This window comes from Pipistrellus hanaki (assembly GCF_964339955.1).
Source record: "Pipistrellus hanaki genome assembly, chromosome: 2".
In the NCBI taxonomy this organism is placed as follows: domain Eukaryota; kingdom Metazoa; phylum Chordata; class Mammalia; order Chiroptera; family Vespertilionidae; genus Pipistrellus; species Pipistrellus hanaki.
This window is the reverse complement of record NC_140504.1, coordinates 55,147,853-55,172,911: the sequence shown is the minus strand read 5'-3', so window position 1 is coordinate 55,172,911 and position 25,059 is coordinate 55,147,853. Positions and strand designations below refer to the sequence as shown.

Sequence of the window (25,059 nt, the reverse complement as noted above, 5' to 3'; positions counted from 1 at the left end):
TCTAGAGTACACAAAAATGCAGAAGACATACTCTATGCTTTCAGAAATTTGAAATCTGTGACAACACATTTAAATATAACAAAATAAATAAAGACACAGACAAGACTTTGTGGAACTTGAACTGACGCTTCTTTTTGCCATTTTAGAAGTAATATGGTTCTTTAAAAGCATGCCTTCTAGCCGAAACCGGTTTGGCTCAGCAGTAGAGTGTCGGTCTGTGGACTGAAAGGTCCCAGGTTCGATTCCGGTCAAGGGCATGCACATTGGTTGCGGGCACATCCCCTGTCGGGGGTGTGCAAGAGGCAGCTGGTCAATGTTTCTCTCTCATCGACCTTTCTAGCTCTCTATCTCTCTCCCTTTCTCTCTGTAAAAAAATCAATAAAATATATTTAAAAAAAAAAAAAAAAGCATGCCTTCTATATCTGATACTTTCCCTTCCTTCTTCTATGAGCTCCAGGAAGGCCAAGTTTATCCTTCAAGGCCAGGAAATAGGGACCCACTTTGGATTCAGGCTGGATACCTCCAACCCAAAGATTTCAATCAGCAGGGCAATATATGCTTGGGTCACAATCATGACTGGCTCCATGCAAGACCTTAGGGCCAGCAGAGACATGTACAACCCAGATGACAGTAGCAAAGGCAATGTTTACTTCCCCGTGGTTCCTTTGTACAAGTTACAGCCCTTTCCTAAAGAGCATAACAATCAAGAGCTTGCCAAAAGCCACTGCATACTTCTCCCTTTGAAAATTTCATCACTGGATTAGCTGTTCTTGGGTAAAAAAAAAATTAGGGAAAGAGCTGAATCTAGGGAAAGAGGAGTTGGGGGAGGGTGGTGCAAAAGTAAATAATGGACTGGAAACAGTATAATGGACGGGTCAGTCAGTTGTGGTGTTTGGCACGTAGTTTTTGAACCAAATGATAGGAAAAATTGGGGGTATATTCTCCATCTTTCTAACCAAGTCTAGCCAGGGTTACAAAGTCATCCCAGGCAAAATGGATAATAGAAGCCTCTATATAACTGAGTTTGAAACACAGGTCCCCAAACATATTTTTTTTAAATTATTATCATTTAACTATGGGGTCAGTTAATTTTATTTTGGGGTGTTCAGGAAAGGCTCAAGAGAGAACACATGCTGTACCTGAGTCTTGAAGGATGAGTAATTCACAATGTGTGCAAAAAGAATTTCTAGATAGAAGAGGAATGGAGATGAAGAAGGACTGGAGTAGTGGTACTGAGAATATAGAGCAGAGAGAATGAGATGGGTAGAAGGATGGCCAGGTATAGGGCCTGCATATTCCACAGTCATGAACAGCGAACTGCTAGTGGTGGCATGTTAGGAGGGAAGGAGCTGAGGGAGGTGAAACCCATCCACAGGACCCCCGTGGGTGGGAAGAGTCCAGAGTCTCCACAGTTTCCCCTATTCACTGGGGCAGCTGGTTCTGTTACAAATGACGTTTGGCTAAAGATGCCCTTGGAACCCAGAGCAACCCAACACAACTCTGGTGGCAGTGTGTCCACTCTCTGTGCTTCTACTCCCCAGCTCGAGACCACAATTTCTGAAGAGACTTGCCTTGGGAGTTGCTTCTGTTTTATTAAGGTATCACTTGGATTGCACAAGAAGACACTACAAACCCACACACAGAATAAATTATGAGATTTGTATGCAAAAGTAGACAACAGAAGAAGCTGTGCTATGAGGAGGGCCTTCCAATCCAGTGTCTGGAGACTCGTGAGCATTGGCAGCCCCTGTGAGTCCATGGTAAATGTTCTGTGAGACATTCAGAGCCCAACTCCCCCCAGGCATATCTAATGAGGCTCAGACTCCTGCACAGGAACATGTGCGCACACACTGATGGGGGCAGAGGGCGGCCTCTAAACCACAACCAGATTAGCAACAAGCAAAGTGGACCCATCTGTGCTCTCCCTCTGTGTCTGGCAGCAGATGAGTTCCTGGCACTCATCTTTCACCAACTTCCTGGCTCCCTTGGGAGGTGCAGTGGGCCCCTGAGGCAGTGAGGGCTGCTTCCCTAAGTTTGTTATCTTGGGGCTGGTGTCCTGGACTCCAGGGTGAGCACATCTCAGTTTCCTACAGCCCCCTTGCTTTATTGTCTGGCTTGCTTGCCATTCCCAGAAGAATGAGTCAAGAGATGTGCCCTCAGGAGAATCTACCCACTTGGCGTCCCCTGGGCTGTGGGCAAGTTCTACGTGAACCACTCTCCTGCAGAGTGAAGTTGTAAAAGTCACCTCAGTTCCCGGAGCCTCACATGCCCCATCTGTAAAAATGGGAATGAGGGTGTCTACTTTCCAGGGTTATCGTAAGGAATTACTGAACTATGATGCTACCATGTTCTGTGCCAGACTCAAGGTAAAATTTTAAAACATGTTCTCTTTCCTACCTCTTCTCCCCCATTTCTTCCTTTCTACTTCCCTGTTTTTTATTTCTGGGTTCATGTATCCATTGGTGGCCATGTAACCCCACTGGCACCAGGAGCACCCCTTGACCAACAGAGATTGTGTGCTTCCCCTCAGTCCAAAATGGCGCCAGGGGCAGTGTCAAAGGGATGGCCCACAGGACCAGTGGACAGTCTGGGCATCAGGTGCCATCCAAGCCCAGGAGAGAGACCTGGGTAGCCTGCGGCCACATGGAGACCTGACTATCTCGGGGATGATGCTGAGGTGCCATAATGGTGGGAAATCATGAACAAACAGTGCTGTAGAGGTGGCTGAGAGCTGAATCTGACCAGAAACTGAAACCAGGGGTGGTGCTGCTCATAACCTTCAGCAGAAACAAAGTCGCACCCCCTGCCAAGAACGGGACACCCGAGGATGTAGGAAACTCATCTTAAGGCCAGTTTGATGGGTCATAGTCCACCACTCTGGTTCTGCAGAACAGTTCCTCCATCTCTCCATCTGTCTGTCCCCTAGCCAGCCATGGGGTATATATGAAGAGTTTTGTGGAAAACAGGCTGACCGGATCAGGAAAGCTTCTGTGCTCATTTAGCACCTTTTTCCAAAGAGTATCTCTTGTGGTCACTCAACGGAAGTCTTTTACAGGAATGCTGTGAGGTAGTAACAAGACAGGCAATACCCAAGAGGTGCTCAAGGTGACAGGACTCAAGTGAGCATAGCTGAAGCATGGTAAGGGCTGGTCAAATGTAGGGCGCTGGTGTGTTCCCCGGAGCCGGAACTGGCCTTCCCCCTGTAGGCCTTGGTATAGCTTGTCCTGGACCAACCGCTCTATCCAGGCTGCTGTGCTGCGTTTCACACCAGTGTGGGTTTCAAGTCATCTTTGAAGTTCACAATGGGCTTTGAGCAGGCCCACAGCTTTTCCCAGGAAGCCAGCCCCCCAGCGTGCTCAGGGTCAGAGTCTGAAGAGCCACTGTCACTGGAATCAGAGGAACTCTGGAAGCAGATTTCACAGTAGGGCCGGTGGCAGTGGCAGAAGAACTCGTCCGAGCTGCTGGACTCGGTGTCAAGGTAGCTGCGTGGAGAAGAGAGGGAGAGACAGCCTGCGGACCGCAGGGAATGCAGCGGGCGCTGCTCGGGCAGATGAGACAGGCGTGGGCCGGCAGGGCACTGCGCCCGGCCAGGACCAGAAGGCCGGTGAGGAAGGACTGCACAGCTGCTCCCAGCTTCCTGGGGCTCTGCCTGGCACTGTTTGCTGTCCTCCGAGATGCCTGGCTGGCCTTGAGGATCTGAGAGTGTGGAAAGCTTCTTGGAAGAGGGTACCCTGGAATCAGCAGTTTGAGGGTCCAAGCAGAGGCTGTCCCGTTTCTGCACATTTAACCCACTTTTTGTGCCAGATACCATCCTGTTTGCCCGATGCCCCGCATGGGAGGGCACAGAGCCCAGAAGGTGTGAGCGGGCCCGCTGGGCTGCCCGCCTTCTCCTCACCATGTGCGGGCTGAAGCCCAGCTCCCCGGAGAGGGGCATCTTCTGGGGGCCGCGGGCAGCGCTGCTCTTCCGGGGCTGCTGGGGACAAGACTGGGAGGCGGGGACGGGAGCCTCAGAGCCCAGGCCCAGATCCTGGAGGACTTCCTGAAGCTTCTCCCTGATTACGGAATTGACCCTTGACTGCTTCTGGGGCTCCCCTGAGGTCTCCCGCTGCCCCTGTCTCTCGGGAACAGAGTCTTCTTCACCTGGTGTGAGACCCCCACGGGGGACTGTAGGTCCCTGGTCTCTCTGTTCTGCATCCTGGCTTGGCTCAGCCTGCTGCTTCTGGCTGCAGCCCAAATTTAAATGATCAGAAAAGTCTCTCAAGTCAGGCCTCTCCTTCCGCCCCGGGAAGGAGCCAGCATCTTTCCCAGGCCCCTCAAGGCTCTGTGCACTGGAGGAGGGCACTGAGGTGCTGTGGGAGTCCTGGGCCGCCGCACTGGTAGCATCCGGAGAGTCGGAGAGGCATTCCGGATGCCGCTGAGTGGCCAGGCCGTGAGCAGGGGCTGCAGCCTGACCCTCCTTGCTATGGGAAAAGGTAGGGAGGACAGCGCACTCCGGGGGGTCATAGGTACACTCCGCAGACATCAGCCTCACCAGCTTCTCTTTGGCGTTGTTTACTTGTTCCTGCAGGCTTTCAATCACAGCATTTTTCTGAAAGGCAAAAGCAAAACCATCAACAAAAGATGCAGACGAGGGTGTCCAGGCTGTCTCCCAGGGCGGAGGAAGTGCAGCACCAGAACACATTGGTTTAAATCCCGGGTCCTCTGGGTATTAGCTGGTGATCTCAGGCTCAGGGAAGGCACCTCCACAAAATGAAAAAAATGTGACCCACACACAGTGCTGGGTACCATAGCTGACACCCAGTGCTCAATAAAGGTTAACCACGATTTATTGTTGTAGGATCTTAATCTCCCCTAACATCCCCGCTCAGTGGCATTGCCTGTGAGAGGGGAGGTTGGAGGAGACACAGCTTGCTGCGTGCTGGCGGTGCACACCCTCCTCAGAACGGAGAGGGTCAGGCCACTCTGCAGGACACAAATCTGAATAATGGCTCAGCTCCGGGTTTATGACACCTTTGCAAAAGGCAGGCGAATTTGAGGCACATCCCAAAAGGATGACTGAAAGGGGAAACAAGTATTTTGGCTCTTGCCAAACAGACTAGAAAATGGAAAACCAGAAGAAGGGTGGAGATGTCTGGGCCAAAGAGATAAGACTGGAGCCAGGGGGGACCAGTGAGAATCTCAGATTGGCTGGACCTCGGAGTGGCAGGTGAAAGCTTCCAGGTGGCACTGCCAGTTATTGGTAGCTCCTAAGGTAGTGCAGGCATCAGAATCATTGGAGAAGCTTTGCTTTATTATTATTATTATTATTTTTATATATAGGATTGGTATGCCTAAGTCTCTGACACTTGATTCAGTAGATCTAGAATGGAGCCCAGAAGATGAATGAGGCCGGGGAAGTTCTTCTCTAGGCAGCCAAGCCTCCCTGTTGAGCTGCCTACCTGCTGCATAGCTTTTAGCTGGTAAACAGGCAGTGCCCAGGGAGGCTTGGCAGGTGCAAGCTGCAGAGGTGTGTCCGTACTGACTGGGATCGTGGGCATGACGTAGGAGGAAGAATACTGATGGTGGGTGTGCCCTGAGCATCCTCTGGTGATAAATAGCAGCTGCCTCTCTAACTCACACCTTATGCCCACCTTCTGAAATTTCTGAGGATCAAAGGCAGTGGAGGTGAGAGGAGATCATCCTGGGGAACTGATGGTCTTGGGGCAGACAACCCAGGTCAAGTGTATGGGGAAGGTAATAACACAGGCATTGTGTTTTAGGAGCTATCTGTCTGAATACCCCAATGCTGCCTCTCTGTTGCCATCACCTTCAAGAAGCTGAGGATGAGCATTTGGACATACACTGACTATGCCCTCAAAATAAAACGTCGTTTCCCTCCTTTAGGATACCTGCCACAAGTCACCTATGGACCAAACCTGTGGTGCCTTCTCACGTTGAGATGGGAGACTTGCCCAGAAATGACCCTTTCAGAAAGCAGTAAACTAGTCTAGCAATAGTTTCTGGCAGCAACTCCAAGGCAGATCACTGCTCCCTATTTATAGGCAGGAAGGTGATTTCTCTGATTCCGGGATCCCCAGTTACATCCTGGTTTAGTCTACTTCTTTTATCACCAGGAGAGTCCCAGACCAGTGAGTAACCGCTGAATAAGCGGGAGGGACTGGCAGCTGAGCACCTGCCTGCCTCTTCTCCCCTTTCTGGCCCCAGAGTGGTGAGGTTGGGGCGTTGCGGGGGAGGTGCGGATGACGCGGGACTCACGGGGAGCAGAGTGAATGAGTAACCGGAAGACAGTCATTCAGGTTCTTCACGATCCCTGGGTGGTGCCAGATAGCTCTGGAGCATCTCACAGTGGTCACTGTGCTGGTTGCCCAGGAGGGACCCCCCTACTCCCCTTTCCTCCTCAGCAGTCCCTCCTCATGAAGGAGGGTTCAGGCTGGCTTCGGGGGCCTCGACGGCCTCACGGAGTTAGGAGGAAGCCACCAACTGCTGACAACTAACCCGGCAAGTACACTCTGAACGCTGTCCTTTTGTGCCTTAGCCACAAGTTTCTTTGAGTGTAGAAAAATAGGGATAAATGCTGAGTTGGGAAGAATACTCTTCTCCCGGCAGACCAAACATCTGACATTGGCCGGGGATGGATTGAGAAATGTCAGGGTGAATAGTCAATTTCTCTCCTTTCAGAGAAAAAAAAAAAGTGGAACTCTGTTTTCGCCACGGCTGCATACTAATTAGAGGTGGGGTGTGAGTCACTGCCAGTGTGAGACCAAAATCTGACCTACATTGAAATGGCAGCTGCATTTAAATGAGCTTATTGATGATTACTTTGGGCACATCTGGGGAAGCAAAACACCCACAGGTGTGTTTTAAAAGGTACAGGCTATAAGGAGAAATGGAATCACCCTCTGGCTGTTATGGCTCGGGGAAGAAAAACAATAGTTGGGTTTCCTCTGCTGCCGAGTGTGGAAGGGTGGATCTTCAGCTCTGGGAAGGGTCTCCCTGCTGGCTTCCACACAGCCCGGGAAGTCAGCCCCTGGGGCACCCCGACCATAGCAGCAAGGGGGGCAAGAATGAGAAGGTGGACTTCCCAGGCCATGGGAAAGTAAGAGGAGGACAAAGTAAGGGTGCAGAGGGGCTGCATTGGAAGGAAGCTGGAGTCAAGGTTTGTGCACAAGACGAGGCAGGAAAGATGCGTGTTTGCCCACCAGGGGTTTGGGTGCTGGGGATCTCTCTAGGCCTGCTCCGGCGCCTGGGGGCAGCGGCTGGTTCCCAGGCCCTTTCTGGGAGAGATGCACCAGGTGTGGGGTGTTGTGGAGAGGCCAGCTTTTTACTGCCTGTGCATCTGCTCCCCATTAGGGCCCTTCCTCTGCAGACCCGAGGCATCTTTTTGGAGAGAGCAGATACAGTCACTGCGTGGGAAACAGCGTAGTCAGTGTGGCAGAAGTACAAACAGCACGTCATAAATTACCATGAGGCTAAAGAGTCAGGCCACTTGGCTGTTCCAACATTAGCTGATTGTGAATGAAAACCATCCTGACTGTTCTCACCAAGTTTCTGGCCTTCTGTTGAGCTAAAAAAAAAAAAAAAAAAAAAGCTTCTTTGAAGACTTCACAGAGTATCAAAGGCAATGCTACTCCCTTGCCAGGTGGGAAGAAATCTGCCTTGGAAATGAGTCCTGAATGCTTTATAAATAGTACAGAAATAGAGGAGTATTATTCTGATTTTTTTAAAAAAGGTCCAGACTGAGGGTATGGTGTGGGAGATCAGAGGGGCACCGACAGGGGGTGCAGGGAAGGTTCACCCCCTCACGGGCCTGTTTTTCTTAGGTTCCCACCTCACCGTCCTCTTAGTTGTCAGCAGTTGGTGGCTTCCTCCTAACTCCGTGAGGCCAGGAAGCCAGCAGGGAGACCCTTCCCAGAGCTGAAGATCCACCTGATAACCACATGTCAGTCCAATTACAGAAAAACATAGTTTCCCAAATAACACCTACTTTGGTATGTTCTGTACTGAAGAAAACATGGAATCTAATGTAGTTAGTGTGAAAATATTGGCTAATTCGTCCGAGCCCCGTGCCTTCTTTCTGAGGCAGTGCAGCCTCCTGCTTCTCCATGTGCTTTCTGCAAGCCCACACCCCAGTGCCCAGTTCTGGGAGAGGTGCCAACTCTGGCTCAAGTACAGAAGTAGGAGTTGGTGCTACTATGGTATTCAGAGGACCTATTTAGCCCTCCTCCCCATCTTTAGATCCTTATTGTACTTACTAGAGGCCTGGTGCATGAAATTCATGCATGGGGGGGGGGGGTTCCCCTTAGCCCAGCCTACATCCTTTCCAATCTGGGATCCCTCTCACAACTCAGGACCACTGGCTCCTAAGTGCTCACCTGCCTGCCTGCCTGGTTGCCCCTCACTGCCCCCCTCTGCCGGCCTGGTTGCCCCTCATTGTCTCCTCGCTGCTGGCCTGGTTGCTGCCAACTGCCCTCCCTGCCAGCCTGGTCACCCATTCCAGCCTGCTATTCGGGCATTTGGTCACCCCACACTAACCTGCCTGCCAGCCTGGTCGCCCCTTACAGCCTGCTATTCGGTTGTTACTGTGAGGGCATTCTGATCAATTTGTATATTACCATTTTATTAGTATAGGTTGCCTCTCTGGGGTGGTGAGATGATTGAGATCTCTAGTTAGAACCTGGAAATACAGTAAAGGGCCCTATAAGATTTGTAAATGAGGGCACTGCTCTATGAAAGGAAAGAATGTATCATACAGAAGAAGCTAACATCCACTACAACTCAGGGCCTTTCCAATGCTGTTCCCCTGCTTGGAATGCTTTTCCCCACAATCTTTTCTGGCCAGTTTGTATTAAACCTTCATCTGTCGGCTCACAGAGTCTTGTCTGACAGCTCTAAATTAGGTTCCCTTGCCCTGACCATCCATAATTCTGCCTTACCGCCCTGATTTGTCCCTTCACTATTCTCTTGATCAATATCTATTTCCTCCATTAGACTGTGAGCTCCCTGAGAGTAGGGACTATATTTGTTTTATTCATCAGCACTTACCACGATGCCCAGCACACAACTGTGCAATGAATAAATAAGTGGGTGAAGATCATCAGTGGGAGAGTCACTGGGGAAATGTCAAGGTTTTGCCCACTGCCCACGGAAGTGGGGGAATGGGAGGAGAAGAGAGAACATTAGCAATAGGACATCAGGGGCCCACCGGTGCATGACTGGAGTTCTTTATAGAGACTCTACCAGGCGGGGGTCTCGCTTACTTCTGTGAGGAGTCTTTCCATGGAGGTTTTCTCTCCTCTGGCATGGCAGTTCTGTTCCTCACCATACTGGGCATGGCAGCTTTTGCTGGGAGTGCTGAAATATTTGGCCATGCATCTAATTGTTTGGTTTTCCTCTTCAAATGCCTTCCATTGCTTCAGCTGTTAAATAACAGAGCATATGCTATTTATTTAATTACACACCCAGGAACACATTCTCTCACAAGTTCTCCAAAACACCAAGGAATGACGGGGATACACTAATGCACAAACTATTCTCTCCTCAGAATGTAGTGTGCTCTGGAGAGCTAATGGACGGAAATGACAGAAGGCACAGAGAATGTTAAGGCAACATAGTTTTCAAAATGCCAAAGGAAGATGATAGGTAGATGAAATAGAACCATCTTAGCTTGACCCAACCATTGCTGAACTGCTCAAAGAAAACAGATTGAAGTATAATCCCAGGGCCGTATTCTAAAGCCAGAGTTTATGAGCTATCACAGGGTTAAGCAATCTAAACTCTGTATGTTTCAAGGGAACCTGTTTCCAGTTATATGTAGCTGTTCTTAATTATACTCATTTGTTGGGTAATGGTGTGCGCACAGCGACTGCAAACCCAGTTCCTTGCTGGAGTACTCCTAACCCAAGTCAATAATCAAAGCTCAGATAGGAAACCACAAATGGCATTAAATAGCAATAAAAAAAAGACAGAACATTAGGTCTGCGACCTGACCATATTTTCTTCCTAGACAAATGAGGGGAGACTCAGAAGGAGTATGACTGCTCTCGGCCCTTGCAGGGGGTTAGCAGTTGAGCCAGAGCTATAACGGAGTCACTGTGCCACTCCACACGACCTCAACACAGCCGAGAAGACAGAGACTGTTAACTGTGGGGTCCTAAGGAAAGTTTTTTGGGAGAAACTGTTTTTCAGAAACAATCGGTGGGAGCATGAGCTAATTTACCTTAATAGGGGTGGGGCTGAATACAGGACATTCACCAACAGGCAGGGGCCATCCTCCTGAGCCTTTGGGACACTGTCTCTGCCTGGCACATGCCAGAGGAGCAGATGCCAGGGGAGGCCACAGAGACGGAAGCGTCTGTTTTTCCTGTAGGAAATCCCAGCACTGAGAGTCCTAGTGCTGTACACTGGGCACTGTGGCACCTTAGAAATGATGCTTGTGGCTGTGGGAGCCTCACAGAGATCCTGGGACTTCTTTGCTCACTCATCAAACGTGTCCTAACCCCAATTTGGTAAAGCTCAGATCGGATCCTAAATCTCTCCATCTATTTCAATACCACATCCTGTGTGTACTCAGCCTGTGTTGAAATGCATGTTTCTCATGCTATCAGGAGTCTGTGTGATCTGTACGGGGTCAGGCCAGGAACCTTCCCATCGATGTCCTTCTCAAAGGCCTTGGGTGCCATCAGCTCCCCGCCCTACTCGGGAGTTACTGGAGCCTGGCCCCATAGGGTCACTATTCGGTCCTGAGTGGATGGAGCAGACACCAGGGTTGTTCTCCTAGTACTGACCTAGCAGTCTTGCAGTATCTGGGCTCCCTTTTGGGCTCCTCAGTTCCTCAGCAGTAGAGCTTCTCCTCTCTCTCCCCAGCACCCAGGCCCAGCCCTCTCTGGAGGAACTGCTCAGTATTGGTGTAAGGGCACATCCAGGGCTTTGGGTCTGTTTCACCCCAACCTGATCAGGTGGAGCTAGGGTGCCACCCGATGAAAGCCTCTGCTGCCTTAGGTCCGTGTCTGTGAGGATCCCGATCCTTTAGACTTGACCCGTTGGAGTTTCCGAAATACGGCAATAAATGACCTCAGGGCACAATTTCAGGACTTCTCCAGGATCCTTCTTCCAGAAGGACAGGCATTTCCTGTTTTTTTTTTCAGCCTCTGAGCTATGTGGGTGTGGTAGGATAAACAATGCCCCTCACCCCCATAGGTGTTCCTCCTCCCCACCTGCCCCCCACCCAGCCCCCAAGCCCTGGAACTTGTGAATAAGTTGTCTTATGTGGCAAAAAGGATTCTGTAAATGTGCTCAAGTTAAGGATGTGAGATGGGGAGATTATTCTGGATTGTACAATGGGCCCAATGTAATCACGAATCCTTATGAATGGGAGGCAGGAGGGTCAGAGTCAGAAAAAGAGAAGTGACCATGGAAATGGAGGTCAGAAAGAGAGAGATTTGAAAATGTCACACTGCTGGCTCTAAAGACAGAGGAAGAGGCAGGAGTCACAGAATGCAGGTGGCCTCTAGCAGCTGAAAAAGCATGGGAGCAGATTCTCCTCAGGAGCCTCCAGAAGGGATGCAGACCTACTGACATCTTGATTGTAGCCAAGTAAATAAGACCCATTTCAGATTCATGACTGCCAGAACTATAAGACAATACATCGGAATTAAGTCACTCAATCTGTGTTAATTTGTTACAGCAGCCACAGGAAACTAATACAGTGAGATTCAATCTCCAGTCTTTAACAGGATACATGAGGACCTGGAGGACGTCACCTCTTAACCTTTTGCCCCTCTTCCTCTCCCTTTCCTTTGATGTGTGCTTCAAAAAGTGCAGACTTGCGGTGCTCCAAACATAACCTCCCCTACCTCTCTACTTCTTGTCATGCTATTTTCCCATCTGAATGCTACCCACTTCCCTTCCCCAATCTTGCTTATCCTTCAAGACCGGGCCCATTTTCTGAGAAGGTGTTATGGAGTTCCTAGACAGGCTGGGGCACCCCTTCCTCGGCATCCTGTAACTTGCCTTCCCCACACACTTAAAACATGCATTATAATTCCTTTAATGTCTACTCCCAGCTACACTCAGAGATGGGGGCATGTGTGGAACTGCATGTTCCCAGCAATTAATAAATGTATGGATGAATAAATGAACAAATAGTTTTCCTTTAAAAAAAACCAAAAAAACAAAACCCCTCACCTATCTAGTAGGGGCACTGAGACATACGCAGATAACTCTAAGGCAGAGTAGGAAGTACTAAGTACTTACATGGAGGAGCAGATGAAACACTTTGGGGGATTAGAGGAGAAAACAATGTCCTATCTCAGGACCTATCTTTCTCTCAGAGGTGGAGGAAGGGAAGGAGAAGATGTGTGTGGATATGGCTCACATGCAGGATACCATCAACAAAAGCAGAGGCTTGCTCATGGCTGGTGATGACCTCAGTGTCTGGCAAAAACACTCAGGCATTTCCTGAGGACCTGTGTAGAATGCTACTTGGTCCACTTGTGCCATTTCACTCAGCTCTCTGGAGCCACCTAACTGCCCTTGAGGCATCTGTGCCTTTATTTTCATAAACCCCTCCCACGCTGTCCAGTCTGAAGGCTCAATGGCAGGAGGAAGTGCCCTCTTCTTGCTCTCTTCTTTCCCCATGTAGCTCTCCTCAGATACTTTTCCAACTTTGCTCAGCTGTTTTTCTCTCCTGGGAATGCATAGTGCAGCTCTCACAGAGAGACTTTCTTCTACCAAAGGCCACTGAGCCAGAGGGCAAAGTCAATTAAAGGGCGCACAAAAAAACAGACAAACTTTCTAGTTACTTTTAGATTAAAAAAAAAAGAATTTACTTCTTAAACCTAAAATATAATGGACTATCTATATCTATATCTATATCTATATCTATATCTATATCTATATCTATCTATATCTCCTATATAATAAAAGGGTAATATGCAAGTCAACTGGAGAAACCAAGATGGCAACACAGGTAAACACATGAACTTGCTGCCTTGTACAACTTCAAAACTACAACTAAAAGACAAAACAAAACAAAAAGACAAACGGACATCATCCAGAACCACAGAAAGACTGGCTGAGTTGAAATTCTACAACTAGAAGGAAAAAGAAACACATACTGATACAGGAGCTGTGGAAGGCACACGCACATGCATGTGCATGGAGAAGACTGGCAACTGAGTACATGCGTGGTTGGCTTTTTCAAACCAGAGGGAGACACAAGCTCCTGACTGCTCTGAATTCCAAGTTCAGGGAGAGACTATAGGGACCCAGACTGATATGGGCAGAAACTGGACTGTCTGATAGGGGGCAGGACTTAAGAGCTGCTTTCTCTCAGAGGTGCTTGCAGCGATTACCAAGGGACACTGAGACCTGAAGGCCTCTTAGGGTAGGGCTGACGGGAAGCCATTGCTGTTTACTCCGCCCTGAGATTCTGCCCCATCAAAGCTGTGCATAGAGGCTTTTGCATATGAATAGGCTGGTCCTTTGAAATCTAAACTTACCTATCAAACTGCAGCTGAGTCAGAGAGACTCAGAACATCCAAAAGAGGGCCCAAAGCCCCACAGCAGATTGCATTGCTTCACAGCTGGGCCTCATCTGGGCACCTCCAAAACCCAAACAAGGAAGAGAAATCTACAGATCTCTCTGTAGTTCCTGCTGGGTGGCTTCAGGCAGAGGCTAAATTAGCACCTCCTTGGAGATCCAAGAGCCAGTGTACCCAGTGATCAGTGTGAGACCATACTAGATTATAACTCTTCACATCTATAAGCAACACACTCAAGGGGCAGACTCAGTGAGCACCCATACCCCACTGAAGCAAGTCTTGCCTCATAAGGGTGTCTCCAGCACAGAAGTTCTCCCATCATAGACACAGCTGATCCTCACAGCCAATTGGCCTGGAGTTCAATTCCTCCCAGTGATACCAACAAGAATCAAGACTTAACTATAGCTGAAACCAGTTTGGCTCAGTGGATAGAGCATCAGTCTACAGATTGAAAGGTCCCAGGTTCCATTCCGGTCAAGGGCATGTACATTGGTTACGGGCACATCCCTGGTGGGGGGTGTGCAGGAGGCAACTGGTCGATGATTCTCTCTCATCAATGTTTCTTGCTATCTATTCCTTTCCCTTCCTCTCTGTGAAAAATCAACAAAATATATTTTTTAAAAAAGACTTAACTACAAAAAGACTGAAAAACACAGCCCACAAAGGGGTGCACCAAGAATGTCCACCTCAGTTAACTGGGGAGGTGAGCCACTGGGCCTTATAGGACATATAGCACACAAAGCCACTCTAAAAACTCAGGGAAGCAGTCAAAATGTGGAGACAAAGAAACAGGTCACAAATGAAAGAAAGAGAGGAAAACAAACAATTGGCTATAGAGTCCAAAACCACGGATATAAGGTTTTTCAAGAATTTTCTAGAAAAGGCCCATAAATTTAGTGAGACCCTTGAGGATATGAAAAAGGACTAACTAGAAATTAAGCATACACTGACTGAAATAAAGAATAATATACAGAGATCCAACAGCAGACTAGAGGATCCCAAGATTCAAGCCAAAGATCTGAAATACAAAGAAGCAAAAAACACCCAACTGTAAAAGCAAAAATAAAAAAGAATCCAAAAATATGAAGATAGTGTAAGGAACCTCTGGGACAACTTCAAGCATATCAACATTTGAATTATGAGTGTGCCAGAAGAGAGAGAGAGCAAGCAAGATACTGAAAACCTATTTGAAGAAATAATGACAGAAAACTTCTGCCACCTGGTGAAAGAAATAGACTTACAAGTCCAGGAAGCACACAGAACCCCAAACAAAAGGAATCCAAAGAGGACCACACCAAGACACATCATCATTAAAATTCCAAGAGCAAAAGACAAAGAGAGAATCTTAAAAGCAGCAAGAGAAAAACAGTTAATTACCTACAAAGGAGCACCCACATGACTGTCAGCTGAATTCTCAACAGAAACTATGCAGGCCAGAAGGAAGTGGCAAGAAATATTCAAAATGATGAATAGCAAGAACCTACAAGCAAGATTATGCTACCCAGCAAAGCTATCATTCAGAATTGAAGGTCAGATAAAGAGCTTCACAGATAAGAAAAAGCTAAAGGAGTTCATCACCACCAAACCAGTATTATATGAAATGCTGAAAGATATTCTTTAAGAAGAGGAAGAAGAAGAAAAAGGTAAAGATAAAAATTATGAACAACAAATACATATCTATCAACAAGTGAATCTAAAAATCAAGTGAATAAAAAATCTGATGAACAAAATAATCTGGTGAATTTAATAGAATCAGGGATATAGAAAGGGAGTGGACTGACAATCCTTGGGGGGAAAGGGGTAAGGGGGGTGCAGGAAGAGACTGGACAAAAATCATATACCTATGGAGAAGGACAGTGGGAGAGGGGGGTAAGGGCATAGGGTGGGGTGTGGTAGGAACCAGGTGGAGGGGAGCTATGGGGTGAAAAAAAGAGGACAACTATAATAATTTGAACATTAAAGATTTTTTTTAAATGCAAATCAACCAAACAGCAGAATGACTGGACTGGTATGGCCCCTCCCACCAGCTGGCCCGCCCCCAATCGGCCTTCATTGGGGTGGGCTATCTGGGCCCCATCAGTGCACGAATTTGTGCACCAGGCTTCTAGAGTGTGTGTGTGTGTGTGTGTGTGTGTGTGTGTGTGTATATATATATATATATATGTATATATATATATATATATATATATATATATATATATATATATTTAAGTTTTGGATCATGGTCAGTTCAAGAGGAGAAAGGCATGAGAGAGAAAATAGAAAAGGAAAGGTAAAATAAGAGAAAGTGATTTTTAAAACAGCTAGGTGGAAAAAATGGGAAACAGAGAGAAGGCAAGAGAAAGGCCAACACTGTCCATCCATCCTGTTCCTGTATCCCATAATAATTCCATTGCCACTCTCACTTTAGAAATCTAATGCTTGTAGTTATTCAAACCTGGAAGCCAGATTTCAAGGTTAACTTCATTCTGCGTTTTTATGTCTATGTGTGTAGATGGGAGTGTACCTAGATATCACTACTGTCCTAGGTGCTAGGTGGAAGCCTCATGTCTGAGAGCTGGGATGCCCAAGGGACAGATGCGAGTACTCAGAGAGGAGGTATAAGTGGAGCCACATCATGGAGGTTGCTGATTCACTCAATTTTCAGATAGAGGTCTTGTTTTATTTAGGCCAGGAAGACTTCCTCTAATAGTTCCTTGGTGATTACTTCTGCCCCAAATTATTTTTTATCTTTCAGAGATTCCTATTAGCTCTAAATTGTATCCCTTGATAAGGTCTCCATATTTGATTTAGTCTCTCATTTAAAAATATATTTTTAAAATTTATTTCAGAGAGGAAGGGATAGAAAGAAATAAATAGAAACATCAATGATGAGAGAGAATCATTGACTGGCTGCCTTACAGCATCCCCACTGGGGACTGAGCTTGCAACCCGAGCATGTGCCCTGACTTAGAATCAAACCATGACCTCCTGGTTCATAGATTGATGCTCAACCACTGAGCCACACCCGCCGGGCCCTAGTCTCTCATTTTTTAACTGTCTCCTTATGTTCTGTGGCTTTAAATTAGTTCATTAATTCAGTATTTCGCTATGTCCAATTGCCTATTCAGTGTTTCTACTGGGGTTTTGAATTTAACACAACGTTTTTCATCCTTACTTAATATTTCATGATCTAAGATTATGCTCTTCTCATGATTGTTTGCTTTGGTTGAAGACAGGCAATATCCTTTAAATCCTATTGACAAAACAAATTTGCTGTCTTTTAAAAACTTCTATTTTCCTTCAAAGGAAGATAGCTTGTCCAAATGTGTGCATCTCTTCTTATGAACTGCAGAATCTCTTCGTAGGTCCTTTCCCTCTGAATGTAGTTTTACATGGGAAGAACTATAGTTTCCTGGTATATTAAAGGCATTTCTTGGCCTTTCCTTCATTGTCACAAGATGCCTGCCATAGCTCCAGGCACAGCAAACATTCAAGGCGAAAGAAGGTACAGGAGATAAAGCCAGCCACACCCCTAGCACTTTTAGCAAAGCAGAAACTTTCTCAGAAGCCTCTCAGAAAACGTTTAGCTTTCAAAACTGTGTCACATAGCCTGGCTGATGTAGCTCAGTAGTTGACCATCAACCCATAAACCAAGAGGTCATGGTTTGATTCTTGGTCAGGGCATATTGCCCAGGTTGCAGGCTCAATCCCCAATAGAGGGTGTGCAGGAGGCAGGCAATTGATTTTCTCTCATCATTGATGTTTCTCTCTCTCTCTCTCTCTCTCTCTCTCTCTCTCTCTCTCTCTCTCTCTCTCTCTCTCTCTCCTCTCTCCCTCTCCCTTCCTTTCTCTGAAATAAAAAAAAAATTTAAAAAACAACAACTGTGTCACATGGGCAGCCCAAGCTATAAAAGAAGCTGAAAAAGCAAGTGTTTAGCTCTTTCAGACTATATAGTAGAGGTGAGCAAGGAAGGAAGGGTTTGGCAACAGGTGGATGGGTTACCAATCAACAATGCTGGCTACAGGGCTAAAAGGTGGGCTTCCCCAAGGCCCCTCCCCACGCCCTTTTCCCCATCTCCCAGAGAGGAGCAGTCCTTGCTTTTCAAAGCCCTCTTCTGCTACATTCCAGACCAATCACACTCAACTCTCAATGGCTTCCATTAATCCAGGTCTTATAACATTAAGATTCAGCAAAAATTCCTCTAGTTTCTGGCATAGAGGCAATACTCATCCTTGATTTTTAGTGCCACTGATACAGATATTTCCATATTTGTTTATTCTTTTGAGTATTTTTATGAGAACTTGTGAAAAGGCAGAAGAGAAATGCCTATGCCAAACCTTCATGCCCTGAAGTCCACGCTTCCCTTTTATAAATACCCTGTGACCCTCCATCCGTGATTTTATCGGTTAGTGTCCCATGGGAAAGTCATTCATAGTCAACTGGAAGCTGCATTCGGAACCAGATGGGGTGCTGAGGGGGTAGTGGGATGAGGGAGGCATTGGGGGAACAAAAAGAGAACCAGAAGGGAAACAGGAAAAATGCCTAATGTCAAGTTCAAGAACTCAGATGTGTGTGGCTCAGGGATAGCCTTGGGGCCAATCTGAATAATTTCATATCTCTTCCTTCCAGAGACTATGATTCCTTTCCCTTTCCCTCCAGATCCCCTCTTTCCCCTTTGCTGTCTGGACATTTCTGCTGCTATCTTCCTCCTTTGTTTGATTTTTTTTTTAAATTCCTATAACATGAAACACATGTTTATTGAGTTTTTATTTCTCCTTATTGTAAAAAGAAGAAAAATGCTTTATAGTTTCCTCTAATGAAAAGAAATGAAAAGCATTTAAAATTGCATAGAGTTCCAAATGAGTTTTCCCTGTGAATCTGCAACCTAAACGGAAAATAAAGGCTCCTGACTCCCAGGCTAGGGAAAAAATGACATTATCAAGACGAGGAAGGGACTGAGGAGGAGGGAAACAGACTGGAGGATGGGTGGCAAAGCAGGTCTGCCAGTCAGTGCCAGGGGTGGAAATGTGGGACTGCTGCACCCAGCCACTTTGGGCTGCCCTCTTTGCTGACGGGGAGCCGAACTGTCTACCTTCGGGAGAGTGAGGAGGGAAGAACAGAAGGAGCCAGCTCACCAGGAACCCACCTTCCTTCTGACTCTCCAATAAATGTTACCCAGAAGCCTGGAGAGAAAACACAGTGAGCACGTAACCATGCCCAGCCAGTGCTCTGGAGGACCGGCCCTGCCAGCTTCTCCTTGGAACATACCTGGGGAACGAAGATGAAGCAGTTGATGGTGGTTGTGCAAACAAAGATTCCCCCGGATGTGAGGCCAAAGACCAGGTTGGGCCAGGAGTGCAGGTATCTGGTGACCACGAGAAGGAGCCCGGCAGTCAGCACCACAAGGTTGACCCCAACCATGATGGTTAAAGACTGATTCACAGGAGGAGAGCTGACGTGGTCCGTCAGGCCAGCCAGGTAGGCTCCGTACAGCAGCAGCAGCCCCTGGATGCGGAGGGAGAACCGGAGGCCTGGGGTTAAAGAGCAGGAGGGCTGGGAGCATTTAAAATAAGGCTAATAATGCTGAAACCGGTTTGGCTCAGTGGATAGAGCGTCGGCCTGTGGACTGAAGGGTCCCAGGTTCGATTCCGGTAAAGGGCATGTACCTTGGTTGCGGGCACATCCCCAGAGGGGGGTGTGCAAGAGGCAGCTGATCGATGATTCTCTCTCATTGATGTTTCTAACTCTCTATCCCTCTCTCTTCCTCTCTGTAAAAAATCAATAAAATATATATTAAAAAATAATAAAAAACAAAATAAGGCTAATAATACCCACCTGAAAGGATTGCTACGAGGGTTTACTCTGACGCGAGAGGACCTTTAGGGTGCCTCTGGCACCTAGTAGGTGCTTAATCAATGTGATTTTCCTCTCCTGCCCTGAGAATTGGTTTGTCAGAGGTCAGCTAGGCAGGACTCTGCTGGGACAGGGGCACAGGACCAGATGGCATAGGCGGGCAGGAGCCCTGCAGAAAGGGCAGCAGGCGCATCGTGCTGCTGGTGGTGAGGGCTGCCACATACACTTTGTGGTTTTGCACTGCGTGGAGCTGAGGGCACATGGAAGCTGAAATACCCCAGTGTCTGTCCGCCCAGCCATGTGCAGCGGCAGGAGCAATGCCCTGAGGAAGGGGCTCTTTTTTTTCTTTTTTCTAATTTCCCCGAGGGCACCATCTGCTTGCCAAGCCCTGCACCTGCAGGATTGCATCTGCCTGGAAGGGAGCCCTTTCTAATTTGCACAAAAGACCTCTCCAGGCTGGCAGAGGCTCTGTGCCAGGGGGTGTTTATGGGGGATGAAGAGTGGGAACAGGAGGACAAAGGCAGGCTGGGACCTCGCGGAGCCTGTGGGGCGGGCACAGGCAGCAAAGGCTCCGTCTATACCCTTCACCCCTTTGTGACATTCCCGGCCCCCACCTCCAGGAACCCAGGGCCCTGTTCTTTCCTCTTTCCTGTGAATATAAACCTGCTCTCAAAGTTCTCATTTGTGCTAAGAAGAAAACGACCCACAGCACCTTAAAGTGCTGTCTCTCTTGGAAGGAGCTGCATTTAAACAGAAATCAAAACTTTAATCAACAATACATAACATATAGATGCAACGTAAGTTCACCTGTGTATGAAATGTCATGCTAGGTGTAGGGCAGGAACCAGAGCTACAAAGAGAGGCCTAAGCCATGGTCCTTTCAAGGAGCTTGAACTGCTAGGGAGATTGAAGGCAAGACACAAATGTCCGTGTTTTATAACTGAACCTGACAATGCCAGAGGGATGAGGTGAGGTGAGAACTAGGAGACTCAGAGGAAGAACTAACAATGAATATAAGATCAGGCATCAGCAGGGCACCTGCCAGTGACCCAAAATGCCCTCACCTCACTAGCTCCACCTGCAGGTACAGCCCTGGTGATGATTTTTGGGAGGCCTGACAGCCTAGAGCAGTGGTCGGCAAACCGAGGCTCATGAGCCACATGCAGCTCTTGGCCCCTCGAGTGTTCTAACGCCACTTCTTCAAAATAGACTCGCCCAGGTCGAAAACTGACTTATGTGCATGGGCCACGAAGTTTCAATCGCACTGTAAGTGACTGCCCGCACGTGGTATTTTGTGGAAGAGCCACACTCAAGGGGCCAAAGAGCCGCATGTGGCTCTCAAGCCGCAGTTTGCTGACCACTGGCCTAGAGTAAAGAACTAGCATGGCAGAGATGCCTTCTGGGTGCCCCCATGTCCAGTGTCCCAAGTGAGGCCTGACGTGCCATCCTGAGACCTTCAATGGTTAGAAGGTACACTAGTCAGGAGGCCAGAGGGGCCTGACTTTTGGGTAACTGATGCCATTAGGTGACATTTGTCAGAGTTGGATTATGAGTAATTTAATCGAAGGCAAATAAAAGTAACTCTTTGTTTTTAAAATGTTGAAATCTGATTCTACTTAAAAATTTCAGCCCTGGCTGATGTGATCAGTGGTTAGAGCGTGGGCCCTGTGCACACAGAGGGGGTTTAGGTGGCGGAGGTGGTGTTTGATTCTTCGTCAAGGGCACATACCTGGGTTGCTGTTTGATACCCAGCCCTGGTCAGGAATCATGCAGGAGTCGTGTAGGAGGCAACCAATCAATGTGTTTCTCTCACATCCATATTTCTCTCTGTGTGTGTTTTTCTCCCCATCCCTGCCCCCCCTCTCTCCCACTCTTTCTAAAAGCAATGGAAAAAATATCCTCGGGTGAGGATTAACAACAACAAAATTTGATTGCATTACAATCCTTGCACTGGGAACTAGGTATTAATACAGTCTACATCCATGACTCGTGCTTAAATGAATCACATATACTTGTAGGTCATTTGCCTTCACTGCTGACAAGTGTGGAGCAGTGGGCAGTAGACAGGTGCGGGTGGGGGCTCCTGGAACTTTATGCAGAGATTTGGGTCTTCCCCAGGGACTGCTCATGGACCAGGGAGCCCATGGGCATCTGGCCCAGTCAGTTTCCTGATGCTCAGCACTCTTTCCCCCCTTTTTGTTCTTTGTCCTTCAGAAAGATATTACAGTGAAATGAAATAGAAATGGGATTTATATACAAGGCAATGGAGAAAATAAATCAAGTTGAGTCGCAAAGTGAGGCACAGTCTGTCGGGAGGACATGCTCTTCTCCAGGGCTTGAGGAAGGCGGGGGGGGGGGGAGGGGGGGGAAGACGGGGTGCGGGGAGGTGGAGAGCGGTGGTGCTGTGATTTTCATAACTGTCTAGGGGAGCAGTAGAAGGTTAATAACAATAACTAAAATTTACTGAGCTCTTACTATGGGGCAGGAGTGGTTGAAAACTCTCGCCATGCATTAACTCCTTTGAAACTCACAACAGTTCTGAGTGCATGTTATCATCAACCCCATTCGATGTAAGGGAACTAAGGTTCAGAGAGGTTCAATGAGGTGCAGGGTCAGCGAGGAAGTGGCTGAGTCAGAATTCAAACCCTGCTCTGTCATGTTCTGAAGTTCATTTTCTTAACCATTAGCAAGAAACCAGAAAAGAGCTAGCTGTTCACTTCCTAGTATTTTCTTTTGAAAATATTTCAATCAGAGTAGTAATATATGCACATAATTAAAAAACAACATTTCCCTGTCCCATTCCTGCCCATCCCCAGGCCTATTTCTCTAAAGCACCCATGTGAAAGTTTACCTTTGGAGAAAAACTCCCATTCTGCCAGGAATCAGTCAACCAGGCCTTTTTGCCCTGATAATCTGACAGACAGGGTCCTGCCACACAGGGCTCACCCAACTCATTAAAACAGGCCTGCCTATCCCCCCAACAGCCAGATTCCCTGTCCCTACAAGCTGAAACCCAGCTAACAGGACAGGTGATTCTAGGGACCTCCCTCAGGGCAGGAGACACTTGAGGCAGCTGGAATCACTCAAAGGACACCCAGGACATTGTCATCTGTCTGAGAGCCAGCCCGGCTTCCAGCCAGAGTGACAGAGTGAGGTGGGTGAATGGCAGCAAGATACCTGGGCACAGTCTTCCTTGCAGGGATTTGGGAAGAAAACTGATATTTACAAATAAAATTAAAACCAAGCCAAGAAATGGGAGAAACAGTAGGTGAATTCCACATGATGTGCGGAGAACAAAATAAGGAAAAAGTGACACACACGCCCCCTCCCAAATGCAAAGAAATAATAAGGGTCATGGCTTTGAGAGTTATGTATCCACAGAGGTCTTCCCGATTTCAAGATTCTTTGCAGGAATCACTTCATCAATTCCTTCTTCATGTCTGTCCATTTTGTTGGTGACAGACAGACTGTGCCCCAAGAAGATGTGGATACCAACCTTGCATCCCAAAACAAGAACAATCCAGACATCAGAGTAGCGGGAAGCGCAGAAGTGTGTGCTGGTCAGCGAGCAGGCCACTTCTCTCCCTGTCACCTAAGAGGGACACAGTCAGTACGGAGGGCACCCACAATGCCCGGGAACACGCGGCAGATCCCCGGGAAGGTCTGGAGTGTGAACTCCTGTACAGCATCTATTTCCCCCCATAATGTGTAAAAGCTATACGATTTAGTTGACTCCATTAGATAAACGAGAGTGACTATTAATTGGAGGAAAAGACAATAAAGTTGGATGTTTGGTGGCAGCAGGGCTTACCCTCTGTTGTGTGCTTTGCTACCGTAATGATTCACATCAGTGTGCCAACAGGATTATAAATTCCTACCATTTATTAACAGCTAGAACCTTAACTATTAAATCTGCAATGTCAAGATTCCACTGTATTCCTCAGCTCCTGTGAGGCTGGGACCATAGGATTTCCTATTAATTGAATACTATGTACCAGGCACAATCGAGTCCTTTACCTGCACTCCTTTACTTACGTATCACCAAAGGCCTAAGAAACAGGAAGCATTATTATCTCCATTTTACTTTGGGGGAATAGAGACTCAGAGATGTTAAATGACTTTCCCAAGGCCACCTGGCTAGAAAGTAGTAGAGCTAGGATTTGAACCAGGGTTGACTGGCTACAAAGACAATCTCAAATTCCGACTTTTACTTCCCAACCATTAGGGGAAGGCAACTTCCTGTTGCTCAGAGTGCTCGTTATTGATAATGTGGAAGCAGAGATAACCGCCAGGCAGATCCCAGTGTGTTGACATCTTAGTGGATGCAGGTGGAGGACTTCTGGGGCAGGAGGAGTGGCGGGAGTGGGAGCACACCTTGCAGACAAGGGGCAAGGCATTCACAGCAGCCACAGCTCCTCACTCTCCCTCCTCTTTGTGTCACTTATCTTCTTGTTGGGAGGATGCCCACACAGAGAAGGACCCCTATGTGCCCACAGAAGCCAGTCCCCCCAGTTCAGGAAGTGAGTTCTCCAGGAATTGGGCCCCTCACCGTCATACTGACACCAAGAATCTGGAGGCATTGGATGGGATCAGTCAAAACCCACGTCACGAGCAGGATCACATCAGCGATCACCAGGGCTGCCACCAGCCCCAGGAGCTGCAGGTCTTTGATGATCTGAAAAGGAGTCAAGTTCATAATTTTCCTTAGCTCACTGGCTACACAGGGGCTAGAGTGTCCTACATGCTCTGAGCTATAGACTCCAGGGTTAGTTCTCCCAAAAAGCTTCAAATCCAGCCATCAAAGGTGGAACAGATATGAAATATGTACAATGATTTCTGTATCTGTATCATCATCACCATTAAACTTTTCCATTTGTTTGTATTTCCCAGATCCTGGCTTTTCCCACAAAAGATTCAAGGGTTCTATAAAGTAAATACTCCATTATTTCTAGATATGTGTATATGAGCAGATAGATGTGGGAGTTTTCACATAAAACTATCAAAACCATTAACCTGGTGGATGGGATTGAGAGCTGAGGGGCTGCTAACACTTTCTTTATACTTATATGAATCACTTGACTTCATACACAAAAAAGTCTTTTTGTAACTACAAAAATAAAATTAAGAAAATATATAACTTGCAACAGGATAAACAAATTGAAACACATTAAAAAAAGAGAAAATGAGAAAGAATTATGATAAAAACTCAGGTGAGTAGTGTACATAACATTCATGAATTGGGGCAGAAATGTGGGACTGAGTTTTTGTCAACCGAAGGAAAGAAGAAAGCACATCCAGTTACATGATTCCTGGTGTTTGTAAGATAAAAACAGTCGGTTGCTTAATCAAGCTGCTCAAAACCAATGATACAGAGTAAATCTTTAAAGCAACCAGTGAACAAAGATACATTATATATAGAGAAACAAAGATAAGGAAGACCAAATATCTCATCAGGTAGAAGGCAAGTGAGAAGACACAGGAGAAAAAACTAAGAGTAAAAAGTAAAACCTCGAACTAGAATTCTACATCCAACAAAAAATATCTTTCCAAAACAAAGATGGAATAAAAACCTTTTCAGATAAACAAAAGCTGAAAAAATTCAGCACTAGCACACTTGCATCAGAATGTTAGAGATCCTTCAGAAAAAAGGAAAACAATATCAAAAGAATACCCCTACAAGGA

At 47.2% G+C, this 25,059-nt stretch overlaps 1 protein-coding gene across 2 annotated transcripts in view; it reads right to left on the bottom strand.

Annotated features, from left to right (window-relative positions):
* Nucleotides 1–1,104: 1,104 nt before the first annotated feature.
* The window catches only part of GPR156 (G protein-coupled receptor 156), an 82,864-nt gene continuing 58,909 nt past the window's right edge, over nt 1,105–25,059 (bottom strand). Inside the window, exons 6-10 of one of the 2 annotated variants that reach the window (XM_084871568.1) lie at nt 23,927–24,052; nt 22,874–22,969; nt 18,793–19,029; nt 9,258–9,416; nt 1,105–4,588 (exon numbers count right to left, since the gene is read on the bottom strand). In XM_084871568.1, coding sequence (XP_084727694.1) covers nt 3,263–4,588; nt 9,258–9,416; nt 18,793–19,029; nt 22,874–22,969; nt 23,927–24,052 — 1,944 coding nt within the window. In that variant the 3' untranslated portion in view covers nt 1,105–3,262. The remainder of the gene's footprint in view (nt 4,589–9,257; nt 9,417–18,792; nt 19,030–22,873; nt 22,970–23,926; nt 24,053–25,059) is intronic. The other variant, XM_084871569.1, reaches the window with a different exon arrangement.